Below are 25,796 nucleotides of genomic sequence, written 5' to 3'. Positions count from 1 at the left end.
TCTCCAGGAGCTCATACTACCCTATTACCCAACTAGAGCATTGCGCTCCCAGAACGCAAGCTTACTTGTAGTTCCTAAAGTCTCCAAAAGCAGAATGGGAGCCAGAGCCTTCAGTTATCAAGCTCCTCTTCTGTGGAACCATCTTCCTGTTTTGGTCCGGGAGGCGGACACCCTCTCTACCTTTAAGAGTAGACTTAAGACCTTCCTTTTCGATAGAGCTTATAGTTAGGGCTGGCCCAGGCCTGTCTTGGACCAGCTCTTAGTTATGCTGCTATAGGCCTAGTCCGGGGGACAAATGACACACTGAGCTTCTCTCTCCTCCTCTCCTCTCCATCTGTATACATTATGCCTGTATACATGCCCCATCTCTGCATGTCACTGACTTCACTTCTTCCCCGGAGTCCTTGTGCTCTCTAGTCCTACAGGCTCCCATGGATCCTGGCCGCGCCCGGTTCGTGGATCGTGGATGCGCCTACTGCTATGGCCCTGCCTGATTATGGATGCGCCTACTGCCATGGCCCTGCCTGACACCCACCACTACTGTCGCTAATATTAGTCATATCTCTGTTACATACGTTCCACTACTATTATTGTAATGCAATACTACATACTATCCTTACCGTTAACCACTACTACTGTTATCACTAGTAATCACATTTCCATGTGCATTTCATTGTTGTTGCTGTGATGCCTCTTTATGTGCTTTCATTCCTGTCAACCATCCATTATAATTGTATACATCGTGATCTCGTTGATCTGCTCTGTACATGCGACATCTATTGCACGTCTGTCCGTCCTGGGAAAGGGATCCCTCCTCTGTGGCTCTTCCTGAGGTTTCTTCCGCATTTTTTTTTTCCCCTGTTAAAAGGGCTTTTTTTTGGGGCAAGTTTTTCCTCACTCGAATCGAGGGTCGAAGGACAGAGGGTGTCGTCTCTGTACAGATTGTAAAGCCCTCTGAGGCAAACTGTGATTTGTGAATTTGGGCTATACAAATAAAATTTGATTTGATTTGATTTGACCACTGTTGAAAACATGTAAACAAACCTGAAGACCTGAAGACCAGTGTGCCCAGCGGACCCAATGTCAGGGGCACGGATGACAGTTTTCTGATGTCATCAAGGAATTTGTTGTTAATGCAGCAGTTGTGCATCTCCAACAAAATCCTCACTGTCTGCTTGAAATGTACCTCGTTCATTTGGGTGAGCGAGTACCTGGTAGCTGCTAACTCGCGATTCAGCTGTTCTGCTACAGATGAATTTATTTTGGAGCGTAAATTGGGGCACAAGTTCAAACTCCTTAAACTTTCCTCTGGTCTCTTCTGGTGGAAACGGTCGTACAATGCGTACCTCTCAGTGGTTTTGGTAACTGGATGGGGCAGTATCCATCGGTCATCGTTTTTTGTTGGTGGTTGTAAGGGGGAATGTGTACTGAGGTTTTTTACCCAGGCCATTTCAATTTGGAGTTTCTTTTCTGCTGCACTTGCCAAATTGTCTGTGGTTGGTGGACACAATCGCCCTGCTTCGATTGTTCATGTGTCTGGCAACTTGGCCAGACACATCTGAGATATAGCATGTTGGGAATGCTTTAAAACTAAGCAAACCATCAACATGGTCCCTAGCGGACTCAGTCCAGAACAAAAAGTTCAAATAGTAGACCACTCCATGAGGGCAAGAGAAATGCAGTACTCCACCTGTAAATAATAAAAGAAAGCATAAACATAGAAAAAAAGACCAACGACACATAATCATTTTAAAGACATCTCATTTTGAAGTCTAACCTCCAGCAAAAGACTTGCAGCTTCAAGAAAAGCTTTGGGTACACTTCCTTGAAGTTGACGAGCTCCTCCAATCTGTTCACGAGGTCAGTGACAGATCCCTCATCACTGACACCAAGTGCATTACAGGCCTCTTGCAGGTCTTTCTTTAGAGGCTGTGGGTGTTTTGGACAGTAGTAGTTTTTTTGTATTACATTGTTTAGACAATATAAATGACGAAAATAACTACTGACATTTTCAATATAACACACCTTCTTCAATTCAAGCAGGGACAGAATCGTGTCTTCATCCAACTGCTTTGCTGGCACTTTTGAATCTTCTTTTCTTTTTTTCATGCCTTTCTTTGCCTCTGTTTTTGGCAGCATGTCCCCCTTTCTAACATCCTCCCCCATCCAAGGAGCCAATGTTGAGTATGATGTCTTGGTCTCATATGGGTTTCTAGTTGATGTACCTGGGGATATTTTTAAATGATAAAAATAACTTTCATTAACATTAACAACATACTCTATGTAATTTATAGATATGCAGGCCTGTGTACTGCGTGTGATATGTATGTCCAATTATACTGTTTTCCGGTTACTCTGAATAACGTGTTTTTTCTTTAGCTCACTCACAGTCCTGGCTACCTTGACAAAACTTAAAATGCACAATAAGTGACTTTAAATGAGGGAAAACATACAAATCCCCTCAAAGAAATAACAACACAGAAGACAGCACCTTGGTCCCAAAAATAAAATGTAAATCAGTACATGTGCAGTAAGCCAACAGAAAAGTCCTATATTCATTACTACAAAATATGAAATTGGGCTGATTTTAAATGAGCATTTCTAGCAAAAAGTGTACTGGAAGCATTCATGATCGTTGTTGTGGACTGATGGCTGTGATCTGTATGCACTTTTTATATCAAATGAATTATGTGAATAACAGTTTACTCTGGACAGAACTCACTTAAGGGTATACTCCCTCTTGTGGCATAAGCGAGCAACAATGTGGTAAACTTTTATAACAGGTATGTATAGTCCTGTCCAGCTTTGATTATAATTTTGGCCACAGGCAAGTGATGAGAGATCAGTGTGAATTTTCTGTACAGGCCATTCAATTCTTTTGGATGCATACTTAGAAGAAAAATGAGGGTTGTGAGTGATAAAAAAAATTTAGTCTTATTCTACCAAATTCTATTGTATTTTGTGAAAACGCGAGGATATCTCCCTTTTTCAAATTAGATGACAAACCATAATTAAAAGAACACTCTTTTTTCCAGTTTTCGTTTCAGAATAGGCAATTGATTGATATGAAGGTACACAGATAAGCTAATAATTACCTCACAAAAGTTCACTTGTAGCTTATAAAAACAAATCAAAGTTATGCCAAAAGTGTTTTCAATTTTCCGTACAAGAACAATGTAAATCAAATGTTAACAGTTTCTGTTTGACAAACCCATCCCCTTTCCTTGAGCCATTTTTGTCTTGTCATGTAAATGTGGTTATGGGGCCTAGGATAGGAACTTTAAATGTCTAATGCAATAAACTAACCTGATATAAACCCCTCGGCGATCATTTACTGTCTAGCTGTTCCCATGCGCTGTTGATGTTGATGCTGAGGTCTTCTTCTGTGAGAACCTCTGGATCAGGCCTCTTCTAATGTAGAGACTGCAAAAAGTCATCATATTAGCAACAGCAGTGTAGAATGATATAAACAATAGCTGTTATTGATAATTAGCATAATTGCAAACAACACTAAGTTTAGTTAGATGTTCATGTATACACTGCAGGCTCACCTGGTATGTCAAAGGCTACCTTCCAGTTTGCATCTGCGATAACAACTGGAGGGCAGTCCCCACACTGGTAACAACTGAACATGAATCTGAAGTCTGTCAATGACAGAAAGTGGTGAAAAGCTCTTCGAACAGTTTGGTGGTGGAAACGGTTGTCATTGAAGAATGACAGGGTTGACGGCATGCGACCAGGAGCGGTTTTGTTCTGAGAAATGCATAAAAACCTGAGTCAAAAAAATACATCCAATTGCTGTTGTCACACACAACAGTCCTGAGACATAACTTTTCTGTTACCAATAACCTCAACGACTACTTAAAATAGAGAGTTAGTACATTTAATGATGTCATAACACGTAAAGCATTATATAGTGTCTAATTTCAATGAAAAGTAGCTTAAAATAAAGAACAAAGGCCCCTGGCAGTAGTTCATCATTATTTGCATGACAGATGACGTTCAATAAAGATTTTCACTCTAAACATTAACACTTACGGTCAATGCAGAAAGCAGAAGTTCACATAACGGGAGGGTCAGGAAGACACGGTCATTGAAATTGTGGAACCCAGACTTGTAGTCCTGAAAACGCACATGGTTCTTGCATAGGGGACACTGCTTGATGGCCACGGAGATACCTGTAGATCATTTAGGGCCAAATGAAAACAAGATGACAAACAAACACAGATGAAGACTTAATATGTACAGTATGTGTAACATAATGACTGATAGACAGACAGACAGACAGACAGTCAGAAAGGACAGACAGAAACAGATGCATGTTTTTTAAACTATCAACATCACTTGCTTTTTTTAATGTATGTGTAGCCATAAACAGTTGCCTGAGTGGTAATAATGTTGTAGGGCAGTAGATCTGGTGGTGTGGGTCCCGGACAATATGGGCAAGTGGTCTCTTCTGGAAAGAAAACATTGGGGGGATCCTTCTCTTTACTTCTGAGATCCACTGGTAGCTCCTGGAGTGGTGGGATTTTCTTTTTAGTATACAAATAGTTGGTCATTTGACATACATTTCTGTCATTTTCGGCATACGCTGAAATTTCAGCTTCCAACATGTGTATTTCTGTTTCCAGATCGTCTATGTCATTTATCAGGATGTCTGAATTAGGCAGGAGAAGATCTGGGGATTCCTGAAAGATCCACCACATTGCCAGCATGCGGTGGAGACAACAATGTGATTTCCCAGTCCCTCTACACTGGCAGTTCCACTTACCAGACACTGAGTCAAAGGTTACTCTAGTGCGCCCACATTTGCACCAGTTATCCATCTGGCCAGTGTATATAGAGAAGAACACCCATCTTTTGGAGTATCCCATGTCACCATAAAAGAGGGGGTATACTGTGTCCACTACATTTTCTAAGGCAGCTTTATGCATGCTCTCACACTGGTCAGACCACTCCTGTGATATTAATCCCTTGTCTTTCATTGCCTGCAATGACTGGAAGGTCAGGCTGGCAGGTGGGCTACAGTTGTTAGAAAAAAAAAAGCGTCGTAACCGCCATTACGCGTTTTTTCGATGGCACCATTTCTAAAAATGTTGAGGGGCCACAACAATACAACTGACCACCTATTTTAAGGCTTTTATGAAAAAGTGAACGGTTCACCTCAACTTATTGTAACGTATTATAATTCCAACTCGAACACAGCAACTGCAACTTGGCTGTAAACTTCGGTAATGGCTTCACGTAAGCTTGCTTGTAGAATTATGACAAGGTGATTCGGACTTTTTCAGTTAGAGTAATTCCATTGCCAGTCTAGCATACTACTTAAATATTGTAGGGAATACTGTAAAATCATGGAAACCACTTTTTTTTTTCCTTGTGAGAGCTTGTATGCGAGCAAAACTTACCAGCTATGTCTTCAAGTCATCAGGTAAACACTGTCTCTGGTATCAAAGAGTGGTAGACGTACTGACCTCACGCAACACACTTGAATTATGGGTAATGGCTTAGCGCTGATCTACTTTGCTATAGCCTACATAGCCTATGATTCATATCGTTTGTGGTATGACGTAAGGCAATTGATATTGGGGGTTGTATAGAGGCGGTGGATGAGCTGTATACACTACCCAGCAAGCAACTTTCTGTGTAATAAACATGTAATAGCCGTCAATTGCAAACCTGATGACTAGGCTAGAACAAGGCTAAATTTGGGTATGAGGATGTTGATTAAATCTTCACATATAGACCACATTTCACCAGTATTTGCAATACTGGCTTAGATGTGAGAAATTAAAAAAATGAGGATAAGATCTAATTTGCACATTTTAAAGGATAAAAGGTTTGTTTATGGCACAAAAGAAAGAGAAAGTTGCATAAAGCAGCCCCTTTGGATCAGCGGTCTCGTGCTTAGTATTCTCCTGGGCGGGTGGTCACGCTATCTAGTACGCCACTGAGTCGAGAATGGAAAGCATTGTACAATTCTTTCACTCGTGTATTTTGCTTCGCAAGTACGGTCTCTGGCAATAAGTGCTCGTGTTTACAGTGTCTGCGCCTGCGCTTTCCAGCAGGAAGCACAATTGTTGTTTTACATTAATGTATGAAAATACTACCATGATCTCAGGGAAATGTGTGCTGAAGCAGGAGTGGTATATGTAACTATTATATATATATACATACATCTCTAGTTTCTGACACGATTGAGGTCATTCAACATCTCCCGGACTATACTCAGGATGTTTTATGAGTCTGTGGTGGCCAGTGCTATACTATGCTGTTGTGCGCTGGGGCAGCAGGCTGAGGGTAGCGGACGCAAAAAGGTTGAACAGACTGATCCGCAAGGCCAGTGACGTTGTTGCGAGTGGAGCTGGACTCTCTGACGGTGGTGTCAGCGAGGAGGATGCTGTCCAAGTTACATGTCATCTTGAACAATGGCTCTCATCCACGCCATGACGTGGTGGTCAGCCACAGGAGTACATTCAACACTTTGTTCAACTCCTAATATTATTATTATTATTATTATTATTTCTGCATATTCTGAATTTTGAATGGGAGCAATTTCCCCTCGGGGATTATAAACTATTTCTGAATCTGATTCTAATTCTGAACAAATGCTGCTGCATAGACATGTGTAGAATAGCATGATCCGATAGATGAAAGATAGGAGTAACAATTAAATTGAGACGCTACATTTTCAGCACTTTCTTTATCACAACTAGCCAGACTGTAAACAGGTCTAGGTTCAGTGGCTGTTAGACCATGAATGAAAACAAGTCATCAAATGTCTACAGTGCCACCCTCTGGCAGATATAGGAACCTGCATCTGGACATTGGCAGCAGTGAACTATTCCAGGCGTAGTCAATACATTTACACATTCTCATTTCTTAAGCTCATGAGAAAAACGCCCCGATGTCTACAACAATCCTCCAGTGAGCATTTTTCTGTTAAACAGAAATCACTAGCAACACAACATTCGACTGGCTCAGAAGTGCAAATGTTTTATTGAGTATATGAAGACAACAATGACAAATTCACATTTAGACAATATTTCCACCAGGATTTGCAATACTGGCTTTCAACTAAGACATTTCAATGTGTTTTCTTAGTCAAGCTCCAAAATTAAGACATGCTCTTATTTGCACATTGTACAGGATAAAGGATGTCTTTGTTGCAAAAGAGGAAAAAAAAAACAATGGATAAATAAAGTTCACATGATCAGTTCAAACTCCTTTCACTGCAAGGCCGCTGCACTACTTACTGCATCATAACAATGTTACTTACTACAAAGGTGGAAAGCATCGTATAGCTACATGTATTTAGCTTGTGCCTTGCACACAGTCACTTATAAACATCACGTCTCAGCCTAAACAAATGATCCAAATGAGTAAACAAATTTAATGGTGACTTGTGACACATTCATTTTGTACCCACATCTTCAAAACAATATTGAAATGGATAATGTTCGTCGAAGTAGATTTTATATGAAGTAATGTATTCTTGTGTTCTCCTAGTAAAGGAAGCCTGTCAGTAAGTATTGTTTAGTTGGTTGGCTCAAAGTTTCTGCTATCGATTAGTCAGACTGGCTACGGTGGCTGGGCTAACAGTAGCCATGTTAGCTAAGGCTATCGCTTTCATTAGCTTTAAGTAGTGTATAGGCCCAAATTTAGACATATTACTTTGCTATCATATCGCAAGAATCCCAAGTGTAATTACTGTCTATATGCCTACATCCCACCAACATAACATCCAAAAGAAACACATAGCCTACGTTCCTTTATTTACGGCAATGTGTTAAGTTAGCATTGTCAAAAAAGACTACAACAATGTATACATTTACGGCAGCACTTGTCGTAAAACCAGCCCAGTGGCATTACATTTGCATATCCATCAGGGGACGGTACCCATCCAACAGTCTCTCAGAAGCATAACGCTCTCTAGCGGCACACACCGTCATGTGTCGGCGGAATATCAGCGGCATAACAGCGGCACACCACTCCGAGGAACGGTATAAGAGTCTGGGGATCGGTAAAAGCCGCTGAGCAGCAATCGACATAACTTTGGCCACCTCTCCGAGGAACGGCATAAGGCTAGGCATCGGTATAAGCCGCTGAGCAGCAATCTACATAACTTTGGCCACCTCTCCGAGGAACGGCATAGGACTCTAGGCATCGGTATAAGCCGCTTAGCAGCAATCGACATAAATTTGGCCACCTCTCCGAGGAACGGCATAAAGCTAGGCATAGGTATAAGCCGCTGAGCAGCAATAGACATAACTTTGGCCACCTCTCCGTGGAACGGCATAAGACTCTAGGCATCGGTATAAGCCGCTGAGCGGCAATCAACATACCTTTGGCCACTTTTCGATCTCGGCGTCACTCACATGTGATGTGCAAATTTTGTCAAACACAGCTGTCATTTCATGGCAGCACTACAGCCATGCATGAGCACCTGAAACGTAAGCACCCTGGAGCTGTGGTGGCATGTACGCCAGAAGGGTAAATTCACGAGTTGAACCGATAAAAGTTATTTGTCTTCGTTATCAGTGACTTACAGCCGTAGCCTATCTGTTTTGTAGTGGTTTGTAGCATATCGTCGCTGTCAAGCAGAAGCCTCCTATCTTCAATATATGGTATTAAATTTACGTGTCACTGTACAGTGGGTACTAGTTTCATTTGGAGGATTTCACGCATGAGTCACGGGAGAGTCACACAGATTTTTTTTTTGGAGGAGTAATTGTGTTTTCACCAGAAGCTGCAATGTGCCCAAACAACCGCCAGGTGGCATCTGTGAGCAGCAGGACGCCTCCATAAGACAGCAGCACGGGGCAGTGAGCACAAATGGGGAATGCAATATAATAATAATACAGCATGGGCGAGCGGTCTTAATAAGCTATAAATGCAGTGCATGCCCAAGCCCTTCAATAAAAATAATTGAAAATATTAATCTGGCAGTGTGTTCAATTATACAATACCTTAGTTCTACTGTTTTGGTCTTAAATCCGTGCCTAATCTGTCCCGTTTTGCTTGCGAAAAGCTGGAAAGCTGACAGCTTGTTTCGCGCGTGCGCACTGTGACACAGAGTAGTACAGTTACTGCTAGAGGCTGTGTTTACTGTAGATGAGCATTTTGAATGGCAAAAAAGCTGTCAGTGAAGCAGCTTATCTGCCAACGCGCATGCGCAAAACTGACTTGTTTGAATTGTTCAGCGGGAAACTGTCAGTGGTTCATTTCATCGTGTAGCCCGGTCAAAATGAGTGAAAATATTAATTCTATTCAGTCTTTGCGTTCAGTGCCGTTTTCGCGGAGAACTTTTGAGGAAAAGAAAACTATAATTTCAAGTGGACGGCCTACTCCTGAAGTAAATATCACAAAAACTGGCCGACCCCCCCTCCCGTCAAACGATCCGGTCTGACAGTGACATATTGCCTGTTCATTCATGAAAACCATCTCGAAACACTCTGTCAAACAAGTGTCAGATCTGTCAATCTGCGGCGCTACTAGCCTAGTTCGCTCATTTTAAAAACACACCGGCAGCAGCGCCTACTGATCTGAGACGTGTCACGTGAGTTACTGTAAATGCTGTGTGGAAAACCAGCTGTGGTCTGTGATTGAGGTGCAGAAGGGTGAGTTTGGAGCTGACGAGAGGATCGCGCTGACGACCGTTTCATTACATTTTTCTCATTGAAAAACTATACAACTGGCATTTAGATTATGTTCTGCACAAAAAAATAAGTGAAATAATAACAATTCGGTTTTAGCAATCAACCGCTTATAGTGATCAAATGTACTCTGGACCAACGTGATCACTATAAGCGGTTTCCACTGTAGTAGTTAAAAACCATATTATATTTTTTATTAATAAATAAATACCCCCCTTACGGGCGCGCATGGTATTGACACTTCAGCATGACCACAGTAAAAGGTCACCGCTCGCCACTGTAATACAGTATAGTTTTTCAATGAGACAAATGTAACGACGGCAGCTACAGTATACGTCTCACTCTCTTTTTTCGGTCCTCAGTCTCGTCAGCTCGAAACACACCCGTCTGTATTTTTAAAATGAGCGAACTACTGTACAGTAGTGCCGCAGATTTCTCATTCCCCACCTTGTTTGATTGAGTGTGCTGCTGGATGATTTCTCATGAAGGAACGGGCAATAGCCTGTGTCACTTTTTTTAATTTCAAGTCAAGCGGGGAGGGGGGGATCCTTGTACCTGGGTTACTGTTACCAAGTATACGGAAATAAAAGTAGCGAAGCTCCGGACAGAGTTGCGGTGATTGTATCCACTTTATGATAGGCTACTGTAGATTATGAAAACACATGAGTCTATCACAACAAGGGATTTTCCAGATCAAATCCGTTGGATTATCCATACGAGAGGTAGACTGCCGGTTCTCACGGCCCGGACTTCTGCCAATAGTTTTTTTTTTTTTTTGGAGGGTGTGTGTGTGCCGAGCGGACCCCTTTAGAGAGACACGCGTCTGTATGGGACAGGCTTTTATTTAATTTAGAACAAACCTTATGCTCAGCAAAAATTTCTTAGGTCGCCGGATCTGAACCCGATCGAGTTAGTCTGGGCTTCAATGAAACGCTACATTCGCTGTGAGGCCAAACCCAAAAACAGAGATGAACTGATCTCCGCAATAGAGTCATTTTGGAAATATAAGCTCACCAAAGAGGCCTGCAACAAATACATAGATCACTTGGACAAAGTCATTGAACAGGTCATAGCATTAAAGGGAGGACCGACTGGCATGTGACTGCATGGCAGACGGCGAAAAATGCCCAGGGCCGAAGGATCTCCTGCTGAAAGACTGATGCGCACACTACGCAGATCTGAGGACACACTCTGCTTTAAATTACCTACTGTATATCATACTGCACTGTTCTGTATACCTGTCGATTTTTTAAACAAAAATGTTTTATTTGAAGCACGTAGGCTACCATGTATATATCTTATATTTTTGGGAAGTCTGAATTCCAGTCACTACACATCTTATGAACGTGATGTAAAGTAATAACTTTATTTTTTTATATATATATTTTTTAAATGCAGCCTCTAAAACTAGAATGAAAAATATTTTCCTATGTTCCATCTTCTCGGCTCTATTGAAAGTAATGAGCTTAATAGACATATTAGCGCCTCCATTTATCTCTGACCAATAGGTGTGCTTGTAATAATTGCTGTGACGACAGCTGGACACAATGTAACACATTAGCATCCTCCATTTATCTCTGACTGTAGGAGCCATTTTGTATATTACACATAAGGTGATAAATAATTTAGATTTGTTGGATTTATTCTGATTTTGTATATTTGAGGTTATAAGAGTGCCTATTAGTTAATAACAACTGCGCTCTTCTTATTGGCTGAGATGTGCGTAACGTGATGCGTGCGTACTTTGGTTCAGTGATGATTATGGAGGCGAGGAGAGCACACTAGTTTTTGACCGTGCTAATGATTATTGCCTGATTTTGGATTGCTACAGTTTTATTTTTTGTTGTAACTTGAATAAAGGTTTCAATAAACCCACGTGAGAAAGAACTGTGGAGTTTTTGTGGCCTAAGACACGCGTCAACTACATGCTCACGCTCCATAATTTTAGTGTGTGTTTAAAAAGTAAAAAGAGATGGAGTCACACTTACACTGACCAATGGGTGTGTTTGTGGATACTTCACTCAAGTACATTGTCAGACAAAAGTCCTGCCCCCCACAGTACTTCACACAGCTGTTTGCTTTGAACAGAAAAACCGGTTCCTACAGTAGCTCTCCTCACACTTTTCAGTTCATAAGTGAAGAAATTTCGTCGTGTTTCATGTAATAAATTTCACATGTAAGGGGAGCTGAACATACAGCCTCCATTCAGAACTCCAAGACACATGTGCCAGATGCACAGAGGCATGCGTAAAACACAGATTGAGACCACTTCATGATGTTTAGTTATTTTTTTTAGTTCATTTTCGTTTCTTTTGGATTTTTGTGCGTATTACTGAGCTGTTTTGGTCCATGTTTGTAAGCCTTTTTTCCCCTGGATTATATTTTCTAAAGTTGCAACAATATAGTAATATAATATATATTGTTTTCGTTTCATTTCGTTAAGTATAAATCAATCAATCCATTTTCTTTGAAACTATGAGATTGTAGAGCACCTAAAAACCAAAGCACCAGTTCACTGTAGCGATTTTCATACACACACCCAGTCTCGCTTTCAATAAAACACACTCGCATTCTATTACAATCGGTGAAATATATGAAAACACAATTTAAAAAATGACAGTTGTTGCTCTAGTTTTTTGTTTGGGTAAGCTTCATATTTAAAAGCGCAATGTTCAGCTGTCAGAAATTAAAAGCAGCCTCCTCTTGTTATATTTGCAGCAACACTGTTGCTTCAGGCTGTGATCAGCTTTTTTGTATCGCTCATAGCCTACTTTCCATTAAAACAACCTGCTGCTCTTGGCTGAAATCAGCCCGTTGTGGCTCCATTCTACGATTAAAGTAGTATCAACAAAGTCACTGTTAACAAAATTAACATCTAATCTGTCCCTTCAAATTGTGTGTTTGGAGCAGCTGCAGACAGATGTGCATTAATGCTCCGCTCGTGAGTCCAGCTGCATCGGGTCCAGGCTGCTGGCACGACCGAAGCAGCTTAGAGACTGTTTAAACGAGCGATCGTGGGCTATAAGTGGATTGTTACATTCACGAGAACTTGCAGAAAATAGATATGAGACAATTTGCTAAAACTTGGAGCCAGACCCGGCCAGGCTACAGGAGAGATCAAAAATATGGAGGGGGACAGGACCCCCATGAGAACCACTGATCCTGTTGAACGTAACCACTGTGAAACAATAAAAAACAACATTGATCTGATTTACCGGCGTAGCGCTCCCTCTCTCCATTCACTCTCTAGCTCTCTCGACCACAGCTGCAAATTAAGTAGCCTATGGCCTATGAACAGCGCCACTCTCCATTGCAGCTATGTTGTGGTCAAATGTGGAATTATCCCCAAATCTTTTGAGCTGCATTTCAGTATGATGCTTCCACCTAGTGGCTACAATGTGACCTACAATTTCACGCAACGCGTGAATCACGCTTTCCGTGAGGGAAACCTCTATTTGAAACTAGTACCAACTGTAGGTAGTAAGCTACAAACCTACGAGCAAATAGAACGGAAATGGACATATTCATCCAATAGTGTGCAACCAAAAAGTGATTTATTAAAATTCAAAGTTATTAAAAATGCAACAGATCTCGAATGACAACAACTGCGGTTGTCGTGAACCCAAGCTCTGCCGTGCATCATAACATGACAAGAGGCCGGCTGGAGATAAGCTCTTTGAATACATTCATTGGTTAATAATGTATACAGACGTGAAGGGTGGCCAGTAAAATCGATTATAAAAAAATAGTCGAAAAAAGTCAAATTTGCAAATAAGAGGTTTTTGTCTGACAGCAACAATATCAGTAATAATTCATGTGTAGGATATTAAATCAGTACAAAACAGTAATAATATAAATTGGATAAGACACTGAATAGTAAACCTCCACTTAATGCAATGATTTATAACAATAATAATTCATTTGTAAGATATGTAATCAATTAAAAACTGTAATAATTACTATCAGGCATGACAACGTGATGATGCATAGATTTCAGCTTCTTAAATGATACACAATTCTGTTTTGTTCTCTCTTTTAGTAGTTCCAGTGCCAAGAAAAGGCGTGTAGATGACTTTGTTGTCAGAAGAGGCACATGAACCCCTCCAATGGCTCAAGTCTTGACAGAAAGCATCGTCAACATGATAGTCAATGACATCAAATCAAATCAAATTTTATTTGTATAGCCCAAATTCACAAATCACAGTTGCCTCAGAGGGCTTTACAATCTGTACAGAGACGACACCCTCTGTCCTTCGACCCTCGATTCGAGTGAGGAAAAACTTGCCCCAAAAAAAAGGCCCTTTTAACAGGGAAAAAAAAAATGCGGAAGAAACCTCAGGGAGAGCCACAGAGGAGGGATCCCTCTCCCAGGACGGACAGACGTGCAATAGATGTCGCATGTACAGAGCAGATCAACGAGATCACAATGTATTCAATTATAAGCGATGGTTGACAGGAGTGAAAGTACATTAAGATGTATTACAGCAATAATAATGAAATGCACATGGAAATGTGATTACTAGTGATAACAGTAGTAGTGATTAATGGTAAGGATGGTATGTAGTAATGCATTACAATAATAGTAGTGGAACGTATGTAACAGAGATGTGACTAATATTAGAGACAGTAGTGGTGGGTGTCAGGCAGGGTCATGGCAGTAGGCGCATCCACGATCAGGCAGGGCCATAGCAGTAGGCGCATCCACGATCAGGCAGGGCCATAGCAGTGGGCGCATCCACGATCCACGACCCGGGCGCGGCCAGGATCCATGGGAGCCTGTAGGACTAGAAAGCACAAGGACTCCGGGGAAGAAGTAAGTCAGTGACATGCAGAGATGGGGCATGTATACAGGCATAATGTATACAGATGGAGAGGAGAGGAGAGGGGAGGAGAGAGAAGCTCAGTGTGTCATTGTCCCCCAGACTAGGCCTATAGCAGCATAACTAAGAGCTGGTCCAAGACAGGCCTGGGCCTGTCCTGGCCCAGCCCTAACTATAAGCTCTTATCGAAGAGGAAGGTCTTAAGTCTATTCTTAAAGGTAGAGAGGGTGTCCGCCTCCCGGACCAAAACAGGAAGATGGTTCCACAGAAGAGGAGCTTGATAACTGAAGGCTCTGGCTCCCATTCTACTTTTGGAGACTTTAAGAACTACAAGTAATCCTGCGTTCTGGGAGCGTAATGCTCTAGTTGGGTGATAGGGTAGTATGAGCTCCTGGAGATATGATGGTGCCTGACCATTAACAGCTTTGTAAGTGAGGAGAAGGGTTTTAAACTCTATTCTTGATTTTACAGGGAGCCAGTGCAGAGAGGCCAATACAGGAGTAATATGATCTCTTTTCTTAGTTCCTGTCAGTACACGTGCTGCAGCATTCTGGACCAGCTGGAGACTCTTTAGAGACTTGTTAGGGCAGCCTGATAATAGAGAATTACAATAGTCCAGCCTGGACGTAACAAATGCATGGACTAGCTTTTCTGCGTCTTTTTGAGACAGGATGGGCCTGATTTTTGCAATGTTACATAGATGAAAAAATGCAGACCTTGAAATTTGTTTTATGTGGGAGTTGAAGGACATATCTTGATCAAAGATAACTCCCAGATTCCTGACGGTGGTGCTGGAGGCCAAGTTAATGCCATCCAAACTCGCTATATCATTAGATAATGCATCTCTAAGGTGTTTAGGACCAAGTACTATAACTTCGGTTTTATCTGAGTTTAACAGCAGAAAATTGCAGGTCATCCAGGTCTTAATGTCCTTGAGACATGCATGGAGGTTAGTAAGCTGATTAGTTTCATTTGGCTTTATTGATAGGTATAACTGTGTATCATCTGCATAACAATGAAAGTTTATGGAGTGTTTCCGAATTATATTTCCTAGAGGGAGCGTATATAAGGTGAATAGTATGGGTCCAAGCACGGAGCCTTGAGGAACACCATGACTAACCTTGGTATACAGGGATGACTCATCATTAACATGTACAAACTGAAATCGATCCGATAAATGGGACATAAACCAGTTTAATGCGGGTCCTTTAATGCCAATTAAGTGTTCCAGTCTCTGTAGTAGAATGTGATGATCAATGGTATCAAATGCAGCACTAAGATCTAGTAAGACCAGGACAGAGACAAGTCATTCGTCAGAAGCGATGAGGAGGTCATTTGTAACTTTCACCAGTGCCGTCTCTGTGCTATGATGTGCTCTAAAACCTGATTGAAAATCCTCATATAAACTATTTTTATGAAGAAAGTCACATAGCTGGTTGGCGACCGCTTTCTCAAGGATCTTGGAGAGGAAAGGGAGGTTGGATATAGGTCTATAGTTGGCTAAAGCTTCTGGGTCAAGATTAGGCTTTTTAAGGAGCGGTCTAATTACAGCTAGTTTAAAGGATTGTGGTACGTATCCTGTTAATAGAGACAGGTTGATCATTTCTAGTAGAGATGTGCTAATTAAAGGTAAAGTTTCTTTCAGCAACCTAGTTGGGATGGGGTCTAGGAGACAAGTTGTTGGTCTAGATGAAGAAACCATCGAAGTTAGTTGGTGGAGGTCGATGGGAGAGAAGCAGTCTAAATATAAGTCAGAATTTACAACTGTTTCTGAGGTTCCTGTGTTTAAAGATACAATAGTGCCAGTTGAGGGCAAGCGATGATGGATTTTGTCTCTAATAGTTAAAATTTTATCATTAAAGAAGCTCATGAAGTCATTACTACTGAGCGTTGTAGGAATACATGGTTCAGTAGAGCTGTGACTTTCTGTCAGCCTGGCTACAGTGCTGAAAAGAAACCTGGTGTTGTTTTTGTTTTCCTCTATTAATGACGAGTAATAGCTTGCTCTGGCATTGCGGAGGGCCTTCCTATATATTTTAAGGCTATCTTTCCAGGCTAAGCGGGATTCTTCCAAGTTGGTGGAACGCCATTTCCTTTCAAATTTCCGTGATGTTTGCTTCAATTTGCGGGTATCCGAGTTATACCAGGGTGCTAACCTCCTGTGCTTTATAGGTTTCCTTTTCAGGGGGGCAATAGAGTCCAGTGTTGTTCGCAATGAGCCTGCAGTGCTATCAACAAGATGATCGATTTGTGAGGAACTGAGGTTAGCGGAGGAGTCCTCTATTATATTAAGACATGGCATTGAATTTAGTGCCAGCGGTATAATTTCCTTAAATTTAGCTACAGCACTATCAGATAGACATCTAGTGAAGGAGTTTTTGCCTAATGGTGTGTAGTCCAGTAATAGAACTTCAAAAGTTATTAAGTGATGGTCTGATAAAAGAGGATTCTGTGGAGAAACTGTTAGATTTTCAATCTCGATACCATAAGCTAGAACAAGGTCAAGGGTGTGGTCAAAACAGTGAGTTGGTTTATGTACACACTGAGAGAAGCCAATGGAGTCTAATAATGAGATAAATGCAGTACTAAGGCTATCATTAACGGCATCCACATGAATATTAAAATCACCTACAATAATTACTTTATCTGATTTGAGGACTATACTTGATAAAAACTCAGAGAATTCAGATAAAAACTCTGAGTAAGGACCAGGTGCTCGATACACTACAACAAATAGAACTGGCTGTAAAGTTTTCCACGTTGGATGTGAAAGACTCAGAACAAGGCTTTCAAATGAGTTATAATTTAATTTAGGTTTAGGAATGATTGACAGACTTAAGTCATAAATAGCTGCAACACCACCTCCTCGGCCGGAGCCTCGAGGAATGTGAGTATTAATATGACTGGGTGGAGTGGATTCATTCAGGCTGACATATTCTTCAGGATGCAGCCAAGTTTCAGTAAGACAGAATAAATCAATATTACAGTCTGAAATTAAGTCATTTACTAGTACAGCTTTCGATGACAGGGATCTGATATTTAGGAGTCCGCATTTAATTCTCTTGTCTTGTTTTGAGATTGCAGAGTTGCTGTTAATTTTTATTAGATTTTCATGCACAACTCCTCTTCTGTGGACTTTTGATTTGATTAATTTAATTAATTTAGGTGGTCGGGGGGCAGACACAGTCTCAATGGAGCAACTGATCTAATGGAAGCTCAGAGAAGCGTGTAAGACTGCAGCTCTGCCTCCTGGTCTCAACTCTGGGTTGTCAGGCTGGTTGTTGGCTAATGAAATGGGTTAAATTTCTAGAGATGAGAGCCGCTCCGTCCAAAGTGGGATGGATGCCGTCTCTCCTAATGAGACCAGGTTTTCCCCAGAAAGTCCGCCAATTATCAACAAAGCCCACATCGTTTGCTGGACACCACCTTGACAGCCAGCGGTTGAATGATGACATGCGGCTGAACATGTCATCACTGGTTAGGTTTGGCAGGGGCCCGGAGAAAACTACGGAGTCCGACATTGTTTTGGCATAGCTACACACCGACTCAACATTAATCTATCTTATAGACGTCCTTAAATCAACTAAGAGCAAGATTGCCCTGACAGCTGATGCCTGGACCAGTATTGCCACAGAGGCATATTTTGGCATCACTTGTCACTTTAAGTGATGACTGGGAACTCACTAGCTTCTGCCTCACCACCATGCCACTGGAAGAACGACACACTGGAGTTAACATTGCTGCATGGATTGAGTATGCCATGGCAAGGTTTGAGGTCCCTGCTAGCAAGATTGTGGCTGTTGTCCATGACAATGGCTCCAATGTTGACACAGTGCTGGCTGCAAACATTTTGAAAGAAAAGCATGGGTGGAATTCAGTCCGCTGTGCAGGCCACACTTGGCCACAATAGGTGATCGGTCATGCTCTGAAACATCCTCAGATCACTAAAACACTAGGAGCAGCGAGGTGTCTTGTAGAGCACTTCAAAAGAAGTGAACTAGCCTCAAGCAAGCTGAAGACCAAATAGAAACAAATGGGAATCCCAGAGAAGAAATTTATCCAAGATGTCTCTACTAGGTGGAATAGCACCTTTTACATGGTGACTCGTCTGCTAGAACAGAGATGGCCGCTGACTGCAACATTGTCTAACCCAAACAGTAACACAGAAAGGGAAACAGCATCTCGACCTGAAACCAGACCAGTCGGCCTTGCTTGAGGAACTGGCAAAAGCTCTTCAGGCCTTTGAAAGTGCCACTGTCTACCTGAGTGGTGAAACCTATGCTACCGCCTCTGCCCTGCCTCCTCTGGTCAGAGGGCTTCAGAAGTCCACTCAGACCACCTATGATACAGCTTCTGTTTCTGGCATTCCAGGCAGCTGCTTCACAGGAGACAACTGCACGCTGGTCCAGAGAAGTCACTGTCAAAGATGACAACACAAACACACAGATCATTGCAGCTGCACTGGACCCGCGTTTTCAGAAACTGAACACTGAACCTGGTGTCAGAAATTTCAAAGTAAAGTCCAATCTCTTGCCTTACAGTCCATGCAAGAAGAAACTGCAAAGAGGCAGTGTGCCAGTGAGAATGAGGAAGCCATTACATGTGCTAAGAGAACTTCAAATGGGTCTCTTGATTCACTGTTTGGATGTGACTCCTCAACAGATACTGACAGTGAGACTGCTGAACAGGATGCTCACAACCAAGCTATCACCAACGAGGCAAGATTTATGTGTTTAAATAAGAACAGTTCTTATTAATTAACATTTAACATCAACTGTAACATGCCATACTTTTTCACAAGCCTAATTTTCATCTGTTGTCCCATTGCAGGTACTGATGTACTTTAATCCCCTATCTTGGTGGAAGTCAAATGAAGCAAAATATCCAAGTCTTGCATCATTAGCCTGGTCATTCTTGTGCATTCCTGCCACTTCTACTCCTTCTGAGCGACTGTTCTCAGCTGCTGGGAACATAACCTCCAAGAAGAGAGCCAGCCTCACACCTGAGTATGTTGATATGCTCACATTCCTGCATTGCAATTTGAAGAATTTGTGAATTATACAGTCATTTGTACTGGATTTTTTTAAATTTTATTTACATTTACTAGTTTTATTTGAAATTTTGGACTTGGCAGCACTATTTCAAAAAGGTATAGTTATAGTATAGTAAAGTTATTTGTACATTATGTTTTTGTTATCACAACTTGCACTTTAATGTATTATTTTGTCAATTTATGTTTCATTAAAATAACAATTTAAAAATGCAGTTGTTTCAAAATATTATGTTTTCAAATACATGTTTCATGGGTTTTTAATTTGCTCTGAGAATATGAGGTAAAGTCGAAAATAATTGTGACTAATCGAAAAAATAATCGTTAGATTAGTCGACAACCAAAATAATCGTTAGTTGCAGCCCTAGTGTTGGCCTTGTATGGCTATTTCCTGGGTTAAAATCCCAGGTGGCGTTGTTGACGACACACACTACACATACACACGCTCACACAAACACACACTCAGACCCGCTCTCGCCACAGTGGCATTAGCATTAGCATCTAGCTGCTCAGGTGATGGCTGGGGCCTGTCGCAGCCTGTTTTAGAAGCATCATTTCTCCCTCGGCCTGCCATCATAGAGTGTCCGCAAGTAAAAAAATAAGTTTACCTATAGTAAAAGGCTGCAGTATTAAGGCTTAAAGCTGGCCGAAAAAATACAAAAGTGTAATATAAAAGTGTAAAAAAAAAAAAATATCATTCCAGCGGAGCCTCTGTGAAACGTGTCTTACATCTTCCTCGTTCCACCAGGGGTCCCCCCCACTGTTGAAATTGAACCGCCGCTGCTAAGGAGAGGAGAGGAGGAGAGGGGAGAGTGCATAGAGGGCTGTGTTTTACCTCAGACATTTATTCTATTAATTATTTTGCATTATGGACGTTTCTGAAGGGGCTATGCCCATAATGAGTCTTAGTGTGATCAGCACTCTACAGAAAATATCAGTTGAACAGGCGGTGCTTCAATCTGGTCCAGGACACATGTGCTTACACAGTGCTAAAAGAATGTGGTCACGTGTGGCCAAGACCACCACTGACTGCGGTCTGAGTCATAAAATCCTAAGGCATTCACACCTGTACTTGGAGCTGTCCACTTATGAACAGGCGCTCACAACAAATAATACCAGGCCTGACCAGCTTGTTTGTTTTAGTGCTGCATCACTAGACTAACAAGAAGCTTCTTTCCACAGGCTGTGAGACTCGATTCATCCTCAGCACTCCACCATGAAAAATAGTTTCCATTTTATGACTAATCTAACCAGATAACAGAAATTCTGACCCGATGACCGGCATTAAGAATGATTACAATAACGTAAAGGTAGGATTTTGTAATATTTTGTTTAGGACAGCAACCGATGGTTATTTTCATGCTGGTTGTTTTCTCCATTAATCCTTTGATCGGTAAAAATATTGAGAACTGTGGTCACAGTAAGCCAGAGGCCCAAGTGACACCTTCACAATGTCCAGTCCAAACCTGAACATTATAAATACAATGAAATGATTTAAAGGAAACGCAGCAAATGTCATACCAGCTGTAAAGCGGCAACCACATGATTTTACTGGAAAAATAACTGAAACCACTATCAAAATTGTTATCAATTAATTTTCTGTCAATCAACTGATTAATCAAATATAAGCAATATATGTAAAAACTGATGAATACTTGAATTTATAACAAACCATATTGTATAAGCCCTTCATTTTTGTGCAAAAAAATAATAATTTCCAGTGTAACTGGTAATAACTATAGCTGTCAGATAAATGTAGTGGAGTAAAAAGTGCAATATTTGCTTCTAAGATGTAGTAAAGTGGAACTTTAAAAGTAATATGAAAAGAAAAGGCTAAATTTAAGTACAAGTATCTCAAATTTGTAATTAAATACATTACTTGACTAAATGTACTAGGGTGCCACCAGACTGAGGCGTGCGTTTTTTAAATTTATTTTACACACCCAGATCTACTTATGTTACTCCAAATAAATGAAAATGTTTCAAAATTCACTTTTGGAAGAAGGTTTCCTGGCACCGACTCCAGATGCTCCATCCTCTGCTGATGGTTGTTTGCGTCTCTTGTGTGTTGGTGGGATGTTATCCCCCTCATCAGCTGCAATAGTTTACTCTGCTGATGGTTCTATGAAATACAAAATATTCAGTCAGACATGTGAGAATGACCACAATTACGGCTGGATGGTACAGCAAAAAATTATCCACAGGCAGGTTTAAGGTGGGTCACAGAGGTGGTTCTTTATTCCTCCACCTCAGCAAACAGCATAACACATCAGTACCACCTCCCCCAGGTTGTTAAAATGGCCCCCATTTATAGGGTGTCACAGCTAATGACCCTGGAAGATTCCATCCACAGGGATCCACTGCCTATCAACATGTTTAACCCACCATTTTTATTCCTATATTTACACCACCTTATCAGTAACAAATACACACCCTCATTTGCCTCCCCTAACAACAAAAATACACATCCCACTTTGTCTTTTTTCCTGGGGGAAGCCTTTTGCCTGCACACCCTGAAGACAAACACTGGTGAGTAAACAATACACTTGACTTCTTCACTGCATGCACTTATTGAGCAACACAATACACATTCTTAGCTTAGCTCCTTGTTGAAGGAATTAACACATTTAATATGCACCTTTAACCCTCTGTCCCGCTGCTCTAGGTGGAGCTGCGTGGCCCACACATCACCCACCTGTAAAACCAAGACCCGACCAAGGACAATAAACGTTCAATAAATACGATAAACATATCCATACAAATGTGCAAAAAACAGTGTTAAAATGTATTGTGCAAATCTCCAATAAAGTGCTGTTGCTCCTCTGCATATGTAGTCACACTCAGTCCATAGTGCGTGGTGCCATGTGTGCAAAGCCTGGTGACGATGTGCTCTTCGTCAGATTTCCTCCTCCCTCTCCCCAAAGAGAACAGTACCTCATTCCTCTGACATTCTGGACAGACAGTCCGCCACCACATTTGACTTCCCTGACCTGTAGTGCACCGTGAAGTCATAGGGCTGCAGGGCCAGGTACCACCTAGCGATGTGCATGTTGGCATCCCTCATGCGATAAAGCCACTGCAAAGACCGATGATCAGTTTCCAGGAAGAAGTGCCGCCCCAGCAGATAATATCTGAGGGTGTCGATGGCCCACTTCATCGCCAAGCACTCCTTTTCCACTGTAGAGTACCTTTGTCTCTCTGTCCAGCAGCTTCCGACTCTCCTTCCACCACCACCTCCTCTCCTTCCACCTCCTGCAGAAACACTGCTCCCAGGCCCACTCCAAAAGTGTCCGTCTGAATGAATGAATGAATGAATGAATGAATGAATGAATCTTTTATTGTCATTATACTGGGTGTACAATGAAACTTTGTTAGACTATTCTCGGTAAAAGACAATTAGTTAGACAATATAAAACATATATTAAAAAAAATTAAAAAACATAAAAGGCACACATGGAGATCAACAGAACAAGACAAGAGCAGCAGTATATATAAAATACAATGTCTGTGCAGCAGAAAGGTATCAGTGCAGCTTCAAATAATGATAATAATAATAATAATAATAATAATAATAAGTGATAGCAGCAGCATGTATAACATGCGTGTGTATAACAGTGACTGTTATGATAGAAGTGGGATGATGTAGGCAACGGCTCTGGGGTAGAAGCTGTTTCTTAGTCTGTTTGTTTTGGTTCTGATTGTCCTGAACCTTCTGCCAGATGGTAACAGCTCAAACATGGAGTGACCGGGTGTGGGGTGTCTCTAAGGATGCTGAGGGCTTTCTTGTTGAGCCTTTTTGTGTAAATGGTGTCCAGTTCGGGGAGCTTCAACCTGATGACGCGCTGAGCCACCTTCACCACACGATAGAGACTGTAGCGTTCCGCGGCTGTACAGCTGGCGTACCACACTGTGGCGCTGGTGGTCAGGATGGACTCGATGGTGCTTCTGTAGAAGTTGAGGAGTAGTTTGGCCCGCTTCAGTTTCCTCAGGAAAAAGTCTCTGTTGAGCTTTATTGACCAGCTGCATGGTGTTGTTCGTCCATGCCAGCTGGTTCGACAGTGTGACTCCCAGAAACTTCAGCTTTTCTACATCCTTCACCGTCTCCCCATTTATGTGGAGGGGTGCGTACGGTTCCACCTTAGTCCTACAGAAGTCAGCGATCATCTCCTTGGTTTTAGAGGTGTTGAGGATGAGGTCGTTTGCTCCGCACCACTGTATGAGATGATCCACCTCATGCCTGTAAGCTGTCTCATCCTCCTCTGAGATCAAGCCAACTACAGTCGTGTCATCGGCAAACTTAATGACAGTGTCTGAGGGGTAGATGGGGGTGCCTCTATTTTCTGCAGCACCTGTTGCAGGTGCACCATATGCTCCTCCCATGATTGGCTGAAAATAACTACATCATCCAAATATGCAGCCACACAGTCAGATAAATCCCTCAAAACATGGTCCATTAGTCTTTAAAACGTGGCTGGCGCCCCCTGGAGACCAAATGGCATGACCTTAAACAGATACATACCAAATGGTGTTCTGAAAGCTGTCATCTCCTTGGCATCTGGTGCTAAGGCAACCTGCCAGTAGCCCTTGCTGAGGTCCAGTGTGGTGATGTACCGAAAGCTGCACACTGTATTCAGGTATCTGAAATCAATACAAAATCTGAGAGTACCATCTTTCTTTGGGACCAATACAATGGGCCTGCCACTCACTGTTATTCCCAGCTCCAACATCAGCCTAATTTCCTTTTGCAGCAGAGGAATCAACCGCTCAGGAATCCTGTAGCTTTTCTACTGCACTGGGGCATCTCCCTTCAGCCGAATCCTGTGCTGCACCAGTCAGGTGAAAGCTGGTGTCTCCCTGAAGAGTTCTGGGTCAAGCAGGGGCTTCGCCTCTGCCTGCTGGGTGAGAGACAGATGTGACAGGTCCACTTCTGGGCCCTCTGCTGTTGTGGTGGTAGCTGGGAAGAACTTGTCAACAGTATCCTCCTCCTGCACCTCACGGACCAAAAGCTGCTGGTGCACAGGCTCTGAACGCACCTGGACCTCCTCAAGCAGGTTAACATGAAAAGTCTGGTATCTTTTAAACCTGTCCGGCATAAAAAGTTCATGTGTGACCTTACCCGCACGTTTGCTGATTTCATATGGTCCATGCCACTTAGTCAGCAACTTGCTTTCACTGGTTGGCAACAACAACAACAGTACTTTTTGGCCTGGATGAAAGACCCGCTCTCTGGCCTTTTGATCATACCACACCTTCTGGTTTTGTTGAGCCGACTCCATGTGTTCATGTACAAGCGCCATCATCTTCTCCAGTCTCTCCCTCATTTTTACCACATATGCTACCACATTTTCTCCTTCTGGCTTCGAACTCTCCCAGTAATCTTTCAGCAGGTCCAGCGGTCCTCTCATCTGGTGCCCATACAACAGTTCAAACGGAGAGAAGCCCGTAGATGCTTATGGGACCTCTCTGTACGCAAACAGCAGGTATGGCAGCCAGCAGTCCCAATCCGAACCTGTGTGAGACACAAACTTGCGCAGCATGTTTTTCAGTGTCTGGTTATAGCGCTCCATCAGCCCATCCGTCCCACAGTCTGTTAAAATCTCCTTGGGTATGCCTACTCTAGAAAAAAGTTGTAAAAGGCAATCTGCTACTTGTCTAGCTTTGAAAGACCTGAGAGGGAAGGCTTCAGGGTGCCGTGTGGCATAGTCGCACATGACCAAAATGTAAAGGTGGCCTGAGGAACTTTTCTCAAATGGGCCTACAATGTCCATGCCTATCCTCTCAAAAGGTGTATCAATGATGGGCAAAGACTGTAATTGGGTACGTGTAACTCCTCTAGCAGAGGTTAGTTGGCAGGTTTCACAGGAAGCACAGCACTGAGAGACTTGAGTGTACATCCCTGGCCAAACAAAGCAGCTTCCAATCCTGTTCAGAGTTTTCTGGAAAGCCAGGTGACCTGCCCATAGAATTGAATGCCCCATCTCCATAACTCTCTGTCTGAACTGTTGTGGCAGTGCTAAAGTCTCATTTTTTTCCCCTTTTCTGATAGAGAAGACCCTCCTTCACCATGTAGGTGTCATCATCTAAACAGCTTGGGTTATTTTGTTGAACACCCTCCACATCTGTCACCTTTTCAAACTACTGCTTCAGTGTCACATCTTGTTTTTGCAGTGAGCTCAAATCTGGGGGAAACTCAAAATCAAGCAGTTCTGGTGGTTAAGGAGAGCTTTGTGCTCCTTGTCTAAGTGAACCCTTTAGCTTCTCCCGTCTTCA

General features: G+C 42.1%; 1 protein-coding gene and 1 long non-coding RNA gene across 9 annotated transcripts in view; both read right to left on the bottom strand.

Annotated features, from left to right (window-relative positions):
* Positions 1-1,842: 1,842 nt before the first annotated feature.
* Positions 1,843-5,015, bottom strand: LOC311253770. Its single transcript, XR_014621888.1, has 5 exons — positions 4,039-5,015; positions 3,552-3,753; positions 3,307-3,423; positions 2,026-2,225; positions 1,843-1,929 (listed from the first exon to the last, which is right to left on the bottom strand). It is a non-coding gene; the product is annotated as an uncharacterized lncRNA (long non-coding RNA).
* An 11,773-nt stretch (positions 5,016-16,788) lies between these two features.
* The window catches only part of LOC311253765 (uncharacterized protein), a 34,848-nt gene continuing 25,840 nt past the window's right edge, over positions 16,789-25,796 (bottom strand). For 2 of the 8 annotated variants that reach the window (XR_014621882.1, XR_014621883.1), the window contains exons 6-8: positions 22,165-22,820; positions 21,520-21,648; positions 16,792-18,893 (exon numbers count right to left, since the gene is read on the bottom strand). Coding sequence is in view for 3 of the 8 variants with exons in the window: in XM_084384239.1 (XP_084240365.1) it covers positions 22,462-22,820; positions 24,046-24,164 (478 nt within the window). In the remaining 5 variants the exon portion in view is untranslated. Of the gene's footprint in view, positions 18,894-21,519; positions 21,649-22,164; positions 22,821-24,045; positions 24,165-25,796 lie in introns of all 8 variants that reach the window. The other 6 variants (XR_014621880.1, XR_014621881.1, XM_084384240.1 and 3 more) reach the window with 5 other exon arrangements.

This window comes from Pagrus pagrus (assembly GCF_965226575.1).
Source record: "Pagrus pagrus genome assembly, contig: HAP1_SCAFFOLD_43, whole genome shotgun sequence".
Classification (NCBI taxonomy): Eukaryota; Metazoa; Chordata; class Actinopteri; order Spariformes; family Sparidae; genus Pagrus; species Pagrus pagrus.
Note: the sequence above shows the minus strand (reverse complement) of the source record. Positions and strands in the feature narration are given on the sequence as shown.